The sequence below is a fragment of the Halyomorpha halys genome, unplaced genomic scaffold, assembly GCF_000696795.3.
Source record: "Halyomorpha halys isolate HHAL.00 unplaced genomic scaffold, Hhal_1.1 Scaffold832.1, whole genome shotgun sequence".
Taxonomy (NCBI): Eukaryota; Metazoa; Arthropoda; class Insecta; order Hemiptera; family Pentatomidae; genus Halyomorpha; species Halyomorpha halys.
In genome coordinates this window covers 127,669-139,258 of record NW_027113014.1, presented here as the reverse complement: position 1 = coordinate 139,258, position 11,590 = coordinate 127,669, and the positions used below count along the sequence as shown (strand labels likewise).

Sequence of the window (11,590 nt, the reverse complement as noted above, 5' to 3'; positions counted from 1 at the left end):
CCGCTTCATCTCGGCAACTAGAACTGTTACTCTGCCTCAGACTCTCTCACCTAGACCTCCTCTACCTAGTCAGTGTCCAGGGCTCATCCCCTGGCAAGGCCTTCCTTTCTTAACTATAATTGAATACGCCTTGTTGTGGGCCTTCTGTTAAGAGATATCAGGCTGGAGAAATCGCCTAAGACCAGACAACCCCGACAGGTTAATAAAGCATCATCACCATTTCTGTTGCGTAAAAAGGCTCATAATTATTATTTTTTTATGTTTATATATTTTTTCTTTCTAGCCCCTATGGGTGCATGGAGTTGATATCAGGTGATGATGGGAAATATGGTTGAGAGGACCTCTTTTTCTGCATTGGGAATGCATTTAAATAGAGCACTTACGAATAAGATATTTTGGATATTGGAGAAATAATCGGTATCAGTCTAATGGTGGTGGATTGCACCACGATTTTTCAGTCCAGAGAGTGTCCAGTAGTAGTCCTCAGTCTAAAGTGAGGCTGTTTATGTGTATCTTCCACCCTAGTGGCCGTCCTGTCGGTGTCAGTGTCCTGAATAAGGTATTAACACAGTATTGGAAGCTATAAAAAAATTGATATGCCTCCTCGAGATAAATTCTGTGTAAGTCGGTAGTTTGGATGGTCGTCTTTGCTCTTTGAAGTGGAGTAGGTTTCACGATACGTTTGAGCATACTGTTCTGAAACTGTTGGAGTTGTAAGTGCTCCGTAGGACTGGCCTGAGCACCCTCTAATAGATCATTCATTTGTGGCAGAAAGAAAAATTAAGAAAAGATAGCAGGTGATTAAGCCTGTAAGACTTGTTCCTAACCAGCTTGATCTTCTTACTCCAGTAGCTAGCATCAGGTGCCTGTCAAAGGTACCCCCAGATTTAACATTCTGCCCCTACAGTTTCTTAGTAATGTCGGTACAAATTTATATTTAAATGTTTAAGAATATGTATTACAATTTTAATTTTTTGAGCATATTTTTGCATAGACAAAATTAGTGATGGAATTTGATAAAATTTATACTGAAATATTTTCAAACAAATCCCAACTTTGGTCAAAATCTGGTGAGCCCATTTCAAAGATGTATGTGCTGAGAAAACAATTGCTTATATTTATACATGAAGGAAACTAGTTGACAGAATCCAATAAAATAAATATGGAACCAACTTGATACCAACCAGCATAAGCTGCACCCATTTCATTTAAGTCGGACAAGCGGTTCGATCAATTATGATCAAACACAAATTTCACTAGCCAGACAAACAGGAACCCAAATTTGTTCCTTATGTCTAAAATGTTAAACGCAAGTGAAAATTATGGATTCTGGGAACATAATACTTCTCTACTACAAAGATTCAAGAAAGTAGTCCGTGTGAGTTCATAAAGAACTCAAATAATTCAAAACTATTTGAGTCAATTTTTGACCACACCAGGACCATCTATCTTGATTAATTGTACATGATCAGCCAGAGATCTTCTAATATTTTTTTATTTTCTGCATGAAAAATTCCATGGTAAGGAAGCCAAAAATGCAAGGTTCAAGGATTCCTCAGAGGTTTCATATTCTAAGCTCTTAATTATTATTCAGTTTATACCAAGTCCCTGGTTATAAAACAACAGAAGACAGTCTAATTATTTATAAAACCTACAAAGTACACCTTTATGATATATTTAATTGTTCTTTTTTTGAAATTTTACCTCAGTCTAATTGACTATTATTATTCATGAATCCCCAGGATGAGCTAGCAGAAAGAGGAGGATATAAAGCTACAAATTACGAATTAATTACAGAGGATGGATACAGCATTTGGCTCCACAGGATTGGTGAGAACTCCGGTTCTCCTGTTCTTATACAGCATGGAATTATGTTGGCTGCAGATTCCTGGATTATTAGAGGACACAGCAAGAAGGATCTTGGTAGTGTTTTTTTTTGTATTTCGTTTTTAACTTTTATTAAAATAACCGAATATAAATATCCACATGAAAATACTTGAATAAATTCTTATGCTAGGGATCGAGTACACATAGAAATTGTCTTCTTTCCCTTCCTCTTTAGTGCCTTTCAGCGTAGAGGTTCCTCTATTCAGGCAAACCAAGCCTCTCGATCCTGAGCCAGCATCCTCATGGCATCCCAGCTTTTCCCTCTTCTCTCTCCCACTCTGGAGATTTAGTCCTTCCATTGTATTCTGGATCATCCTCTTAGGCGTTTCCTTGTTGGTCTAGCCTCAAAATATTTCTTGGATCTCCACTCATCCGCAGAGATGTCTAAACCATCTGAGCTGTCTCTTTTCAATGGTACCCTTTATAGAGACAGTTCAAATATCCTGTCTTGTCCTCTCATTCCGTATGCGATCACTACTAGTTTGGCCTTAAACTCTCTGCAAGTATTTCATTTCCATTACAGTTACTCTGCTTAGGTGCTTATCTAGTGGTATCCAGCTCACTTCTGTAAATGAGGGTAGGTAGGAATACAGCCTTGAAGATATGTACTTTAACATTCTTCTCTACCTCCCTCTTCCCTATAACTGTGTTGCAGAGGTAGTAGTATATTGCATTTGTCTTCTTTATCCTATTGGATATCTCTTGGTCTACTTTTCCATTCCTGCTGATCACTGTTCTAGGTAAGTGTATTCGTCCACCATTTCCATTGGTTCACCTTTGCAAAGTATTTCAATATATTCCTGTTCCCGGCCTATATTCATTATTTTGCTTTTCCTGAAATTGACATTGATGGTAATTTCCTTTCTTTCCAGCTCAGCTTTCCATTCTCCCATTCAGTTACAGCTTTGTTCACTTACAGGTTCTCTTTAGTATCTACTACAAGGACAATGTCATCCAGAAATACCATTACCTGAATTAAATAGTATTTACTCATCAATTTCATTCACATGTAATTGTTAAAGTTATATATTAGTATATAACTATTTATTATTAAATAGCTGTTAAATTAGTTTACCGGTTACTTTTACCTGAAATAAATTTTTACCAAAGGTCACAATATTTTTATTATGAGTTATAAGACTATTATTATTATTGCACAGTAAATTCTTCTTTCAATTATGTATTGTAAATAGTTATAAGGAATCTTTAGAAGATCATAATGGACGAAATTCCAGTAGGAGATATGATAAGCAAACTTAATTATTTATGAACTACTTAAAATACATATTGTTTTTGGGATTACCAGAGACTTGCAAATAACCACATATTACGCTGAGCTGAAGTGACTTGTGAAACTGCTACAAAATAAAATTCAACCCCTCAGGCTGGATTCAGGCCAGTGTAGTTAAGATAGCCGAGTAGTTAAAGATTTTTTTTATTATCTGTAAATATTTTAAATAGTTTATTTTTCTTCATTCCTTCTGTGTTTTTATTATTAATTACATGGTTCATATAAATATACTGAATATTTCCATACTGCCCAGGACAAAATAAAATGTACACATAATTTGTTCTAAAAAGACAACATTCCAGATTAATAAAGCCATTGTTTGTTTCATTTCATTTCAAAAGAATTACGCATTTTGGCTTCCTTTCTCGTTTGCACCTGTAGGAGCTGATTTACAAATTGGTAGGTCTGTTTTATGTACTCAATGAGTGGGTGTAGGGTAGTAGAGTTACAATTAACAAAGAAATAATCATGCAACATAAAGTATTCAGTTTCTAAGGAATTGTAATAAAAATACACCAAGGAAGCATTGTTAGCACTTGTATGTACTACATGAAGAGAGTACATCGTTGAAGAGTATTCATCCATATATTTCTATACCTATTTTATTGAACTTCTTCAATGATCCTTCCTTTAAATATATATTCCTGTTTCTCAAACTTACACATTCCCTCTCCTAATACAGCTATATTGAATGGTGAGGAACCTTTCCTCATGCATATCTATCATAGATAGATAACTTTTTTTACTTTTATTTAAACTAAACAGTTACTGAAAGTAAATATCCTATCATTACCCTGTCTTATACTCATATAATCATAAGCCCTGATTTAAAAGTTATTTTCCTTCATCTGATTTTTTTAACATAAACCGATAAAAATATTTATATAGTCATTATAATTTGTTTATGTATATTTTTATTAACATTACACCTTATGCTAATTGACTAAGATAATTGTTTGGTGTCATATTGTTGTTCTTAATATAATAATTAAAACTATAAATATATATATATATATATTTTTTTTATATTAGCTTTCATGAATCTGGAGTCTATGATTTACCTGCTGCTATTGACAAGATATTGGAGGTACACAAGGTGAAGAAAATCTTTGCTGGACATTCTCTTGGTAATTGGTAATTGAATTGTCAAGTAAACAATTTTCATGATAAATATTGCAATATAAATTCAATTATATGCCATAAAATGGACTGAACTAAAATGCTTCTGCCAGCTTTTAAGAAGTTTTTTCTATACCATTTCTTTATTTACCAACATATTTGGATGAATTTGGTAGAAAGATAGATACTAATTTCATCTTTCAATTTTGGAGCATAAAAAAAATTTTAAATGGTAAGGTTGGCGTCAGTAATTTTTCATGCTTGCCACAATCTTGCCCCATAGCGATAGAGAAAATATTTAGCGTCCCCACCATCCCCTAACTCCTTTATAGTTGTCATCATTTTAGCTGAGGTACATTCTAACACCCCTACATTGAAGCAGGAACATTCCATGTTAATTTGGACTCCTTATTTTAAATAAAATACATTATTTCTGTATTTTCCTTATTTAGTTTATATTTCATCAGTAATATGTAAGGAGAGCAAATTCAACTATTTTCGAAAGAGTATATTTTGTTTTTTATCTGGTCTGAAAAATTGTTTTTAGATGAAAAACTTACAATGTATTTGTATTTTTGTAAATATAGAACATTCTTTAGTATGTTTCATATTGTTAAACTAATTGTTATCAATGACTATACCAGTGAAAAAAACAATAAAAACATCAGTAAACATCTTATTTGTCAAATTTAACCTTTTTATACAACATCGACAACAATTTTTTAAATATAATTTCTTTTTTATTAGACAATATGGACTAATATATGTAAATTTTATTAGAAAATCAAAAAGGTTGGACACAGAGGAATAATACTTGTATTTCATTGCTCTGTCGTGGGTTTGGCAAAAAAATGGGGTGGGCTCTTGCCAGACACTTTCCCTCCATTATTACTAATACCAGTATCAGTATATAATTGTTCTTTTTTTGAAATTTTACCTCAGTCTAATTGACTATTATTATTCATGAATCCCCAGGATGAGCTAGCAGAAAGAGGAGGATATAAAGCTACAAATTACGAATTAATTACAGAGGATGGATACAGCATTTGGCTCCACAGGATTGGTGAGAACTCCGGTTCTCCTGTTCTTATACAGCATGGAATTATGTTGGCTGCAGATTCCTGGATTATTAGAGGACACAGCAAGAAGGATCTTGGTAGTGTTTTTTTTTGTATTTCGTTTTTAACTTTTATTAAAATAACCGAATATAAATATCCACATGAAAATACTTGAATAAATTCTTATGCTAGGGATCGAGTACACATAGAAATTGTCTTCTTTCCCTTCCTCTTTAGTGCCTTTCAGCGTAGAGGTTCCTCTATTCAGGCAAACCAAGCCTCTCGATCCTGAGCCAGCATCCTCATGGCATCCCAGCTTTTCCCTCTTCTCTCTCCCACTCTGGAGATTTAGTCCTTCCATTGTATTCTGGATCATCCTCTTAGGCGTTTCCTTGTTGGTCTAGCCTCAAAATATTTCTTGGATCTCCACTCATCCGCAGAGATGTCTAAACCATCTGAGCTGTCTCTTTTCAATGGTACCCTTTATAGAGACAGTTCAAATATCCTGTCTTGTCCTCTCATTCCGTATGCGATCACTACTAGTTTGGCCTTAAACTCTCTGCAAGTATTTCATTTCCATTACAGTTACTCTGCTTAGGTGCTTATCTAGTGGTATCCAGCTCACTTCTGTAAATGAGGGTAGGTAGGAATACAGCCTTGAAGATATGTACTTTAACATTCTTCTCTACCTCCCTCTTCCCTATAACTGTGTTGCAGAGGTAGTAGTATATTGCATTTGTCTTCTTTATCCTATTGGATATCTCTTGGTCTACTTTTCCATTCCTGCTGATCACTGTTCTAGGTAAGTGTATTCGTCCACCATTTCCATTGGTTCACCTTTGCAAAGTATTTCAATATATTCCTGTTCCCGGCCTATATTCATTATTTTGCTTTTCCTGAAATTGACATTGATGGTAATTTCCTTTCTTTCCAGCTCAGCTTTCCATTCTCCCATTCAGTTACAGCTTTGTTCACTTACAGGTTCTCTTTAGTATCTACTACAAGGACAATGTCATCCAGAAATACCATTACCTGAATTAAATAGTATTTACTCATCAATTTCATTCACATGTAATTGTTAAAGTTATATATTAGTATATAACTATTTATTATTAAATAGCTGTTAAATTAGTTTACCGGTTACTTTTACCTGAAATAAATTTTTACCAAAGGTCACAATATTTTTATTATGAGTTATAAGACTATTATTATTATTGCACAGTAAATTCTTCTTTCAATTATGTATTGTAAATAGTTATAAGGAATCTTTAGAAGATCATAATGGACGAAATTCCAGTAGGAGATATGATAAGCAAACTTAATTATTTATGAACTACTTAAAATACATATTGTTTTTGGGATTACCAGAGACTTGCAAATAACCACATATTACGCTGAGCTGAAGTGACTTGTGAAACTGCTACAAAATAAAATTCAACCCCTCAGGCTGGATTCAGGCCAGTGTAGTTAAGATAGCCGAGTAGTTAAAGATTTTTTTTATTATCTGTAAATATTTTAAATAGTTTATTTTTCTTCATTCCTTCTGTGTTTTTATTATTAATTACATGGTTCATATAAATATACTGAATATTTCCATACTGCCCAGGACAAAATAAAATGTACACATAATTTGTTCTAAAAAGACAACATTCCAGATTAATAAAGCCATTGTTTGTTTCATTTCATTTCAAAAGAATTACGCATTTTGGCTTCCTTTCTCGTTTGCACCTGTAGGAGCTGATTTACAAATTGGTAGGTCTGTTTTATGTACTCAATGAGTGGGTGTAGGGTAGTAGAGTTACAATTAACAAAGAAATAATCATGCAACATAAAGTATTCAGTTTCTAAGGAATTGTAATAAAAATACACCAAGGAAGCATTGTTAGCACTTGTATGTACTACATGAAGAGAGTACATCGTTGAAGAGTATTCATCCATATATTTCTATACCTATTTTATTGAACTTCTTCAATGATCCTTCCTTTAAATATATATTCCTGTTTCTCAAACTTACACATTCCCTCTCCTAATACAGCTATATTGAATGGTGAGGAACCTTTCCTCATGCATATCTATCATAGATAGATAACTTTTTTTACTTTTATTTAAACTAAACAGTTACTGAAAGTAAATATCCTATCATTACCCTGTCTTATACTCATATAATCATAAGCCCTGATTTAAAAGTTATTTTCCTTCATCTGATTTTTTTAACATAAACCGATAAAAATATTTATATAGTCATTATAATTTGTTTATGTATATTTTTATTAACATTACACCTTATGCTAATTGACTAAGATAATTGTTTGGTGTCATATTGTTGTTCTTAATATAATAATTAAAACTATAAATATATATATATATATATTTGTTAACAATCTAATTAATTTTTCGATGAAGTCGCTAGAAAATGCCTAAATGTATGCAAAATAAACATTTTAATTAGTGTAAATAAGGATATAGCACTGCAACATGTAGAAAATTGGATGGTTTTGTTCAAGTATTGTAATTATCCAATCATATTAAGTAGCAGGCTTTGGATAAATTGTTCAAATTTTTAATTTGTAGTTTTTAAAAATTTTAAAAGATAAATTTTGTATTTAAAAGAAATTTCTTGGATCAATAATTCATTTATTATTATTTTGTATTGCGGGGCGAGGGTAATTCTCTTTCCTTATGTAATAACATCAATTGTTTTAAGATAAAAATTAATATTAAATTATAGCATATACATTAGTTTTTTTTGACTTGGGCTTTTGTTACATTAGCATACACATTAGCATGCACATTATATGCTAAAATAATAAAACAGAACATAATATGCTAATGTGTATACACAGTATATACACATTTGTTACATTAGAATATACATTTTGACATAGGCTTTTTTTACATAGAGTTTCTTGATATTTTTCAGAAAGACTGGTCTAATTTTTTACTGCATGTGTCAGGTACTTCATTGAAGACTTTGGTACATGATCTTCAACTTTCTATGTCTGGTAAAATAAAAATGAATGACTGTTTTAGGTTTAACATATTTCACATTTTAATATATATCTTTAAAATGTTTAATTGAAGACAACATTATACTTTAATGGTTTCAAGAAGTGGTGACATAGTTTGGGATATATTTTTGGTGTACATACAATATTATTCTGCAGGATCCCCACCAAAAAAAATTAAATTAAAATAAAAACACAGCAATTTTTAACTTAAAAATAATAATGTTCTTGTCTGATAAAAAAATTGTGTAAAGTAAAAAAAAAAAGAATAAATAACCTCTATTTATGTGCCCCTTTAATATATGTAGACTACTTCCTCCGTCCCTTCCTACATAAATACCTTATGTTGGGTAGTATGTCTCTTTGGGTGTATACAAGAGGTGTAGTAGCTCTCTTAATTTAAATTTATACATCATTCCAATTTCTAGCATGCTGAAAATAATATTATAATAAGCTATGATTTGGAATTACTTGATTAGTTTTTTCTTCTTTCTACATTTTTTAAATTCCTTCTGTTTCCCCCTTATTTCCATGTAGAAAGCTGTTCTTTGATTGTTCCCTATAGTGACCTGTATTGTCAGAAGTGTTGTTGTCTCATAAATGTTGCCTTTTCTCTAATAAATAATCTTCTCCTGGCTTTGATAATTCACTAAGCTGTATCAAGTCATCCTAAATAATCTAAGATAACAAATGCCCCAGATATGTGCTTGGAGTTACACAATAAACTGATGACTGGATTGTTGACTGACAGACTTATGAGTTTCGTTAATTTATTCTTGCTTTAACTTTTTTTTTTTTACTATTTCCTTTGGTTTCATATAAATTTATTTATCTAGTTTATTATAACAAGGAGAATTTTTTTGTTTTAAATTTTGTATGCCTACTACATTAATATACTACATTTTATTTATCATATGCCAACAGACATTATTATTTTATATTTTGTAAATTAAAGTAGCATTTTATTGATCATTTTTTATCATTTTAACAATAATAGTTTATTCTTTATAATAGTTTAAGAATATTCCTCATCAATAAGTTGATACCTTAATACACTTGATATATAATGTATAGAAAAATAAATTTAAGTTTAAGGAATATTTTGTACTGAATAGTTCGGAACAGCTGAGAGACATCTCTAATATATATTCATATTTGTACCAGTGTCAGTGCCGTTGTCATTTATGAAAGAAAACAATATTTAAGATTTAGGGTGTCCTGGTTGGCTATAATTAAAGGATGAAAGTCCTTGAAAAAAAATTTTTGGGAACCACTACTATAGTACTCATATTAGTTTATCATATGAATGCTTGATTATTGAAAATAGAAACATAAAGTTAAATGATTCATCAGAAATTGATAAACTCAGTATAGATTCTAAATTCCACAATTTTTATTTTATTATTTTATCCTCCTAGACTTTACTTAGTTTTGGAACTTTACCTGTACAGAAAAATTACTCTTGAAAATTTTCAAAGAGTTGATGCTGCGAAATATAAAATCATACTTATCCATTTTTTATTCAACATTTCAAATAAATTCTACTCTTTAAAACAATTGTTATCCTTATCAAAGTTAGTAACAGTTTCTTACCAGTTTTCAAATTACTATTTTAATCATCAAGTTGAGCTCTGGCAGAATGTCCACTCATAACCATATTGTATTTTTATCGTTTTAGAATGTCAACTGTATAGATTTATAAAAATTATCATTTTTGTTTTTCAGGTACAATTACATTTTCTGTGATGTGTACAATTAAACCAGAATATAACAATAAAGTGGAGGCTGCAATGTTCATGTCACCAGTAGTGTACCTGAAGCCAGTAAATAGGTTACCACCAATATTTAGGATGCTTGCAGTAACAAAGGACTTATTAATAGTAATGTTATTTTTATCATTTTAACAATAATAGTTTATTCTTTATAATAGTTTAAGAATATTCCTCATCAATAAGTTGATACCTTAATACACTTGGCAGTAACAGCCTCTCATAAGAAGGAATCTAATTTGAGGCTTTATATTTTGGGGATTTGTAGTATGTACCTATATACTGTAAGTATGTAGTACCTAAATGTACAGTATTAAAAAAGAATCAACCCTAGATTGTATCTCTTTTCAAACAAAAATTAAAAAAAAATTAAAACTTAAAAAAATAAATATTTTGAAAAAAATTCAGAAAATTTCACAAGTAAAGCCTCCATTGTGTTATACTTCTGTGCAATTGTCAAGTTTTATTTACAAGTGAGTTCTTCGGTTTAAAAAATCACAGTTTTTACTTTCAAAATCACACAAAAATAGTTTTAACATTTAATGACGGTGCATTGCAATAGATAATACAATACTGTATAACTTAAATATCAAAAAACTGGAATGTTTACAGCAAAAATGGTATATGTTTGTACTTAGATTTTTATTGGGTTAATATATTTTGTAAATACAGTACAAGTAGGTATCTATACAGCCTCAAAGTATTAAACCAGAGATAAGATTGCTTCTGCTATGTACAGAGAATTCGAGGTAGCTCTTGTAAAATAGATGCTTCCATAGAGAGGGGATACCCTTAGTTAGTTCTTGGTCCAGCGCAATAAATGCTGATTTTTGATGAGTTGTATTCTAGATAATGTATGCAACAATTTTATTAAAAACAAAATTTAGTGGTTGTAAAAGACAAGTCCTAAAATATTCAAAGATAGTTACACAACATTTCCGAGTGTCATTTGGTCCCTATATGGAAAACAGGTTTCTACTGATGCATGACAATACCGATCAAATAAAAAAAATTTCAGATTTGAGTTTATTCAAGTAATACTGCATTTTAGAATACTTTTTTGAATGTAAGAAGTTTTTTTAGGCTCATTAAAAGTATCATAATGGGCTAAGAACAATGTTTACATTTACTTTAAAATGAGTTTCTGAAAATTTTTAATATTATAACTCTCCTGACCAAACTTAGGCAGGTTTGAGAATGGCACTTTCAGAATAAAGCCATACTTTTAACTAAACAAAATTTTCCTGTTTAACAAACATTTATATTAGTATATACTTATACTTTTCACAGAATCGCATCAGCAGATCAGGTAGCTATGATTTAGGTCTCAGGAACAAACAGACAGCAAGGAACTTGAATACGTTCTGTGGAGAACAAGTCTTCACACACCGCATGTGTTTAAGCTTTGTTGGATTTTTTGCTAGAGAAAACCCAAAAAACCTAAATCTAGTTAGTATTGAC

General features: G+C 31.2%; 1 protein-coding gene across 1 annotated transcript in view; it reads left to right on the top strand.

The window, feature by feature from the left end:
• LOC106686500 (lipase 1) overlaps positions 1 to 11,590 on the top strand; it is a 19,815-nt gene that overhangs the window by 4,643 nt on the left and 3,582 nt on the right. The window contains exons 2-5 of the mRNA XM_067050649.1: positions 1,743 to 1,873; positions 4,211 to 4,305; positions 10,086 to 10,240; positions 11,420 to 11,578. Coding sequence (XP_066906750.1) covers positions 1,743 to 1,873; positions 4,211 to 4,305; positions 10,086 to 10,240; positions 11,420 to 11,578 — 540 coding nt within the window. The remainder of the gene's footprint in view (positions 1 to 1,742; positions 1,874 to 4,210; positions 4,306 to 10,085; positions 10,241 to 11,419; positions 11,579 to 11,590) is intronic.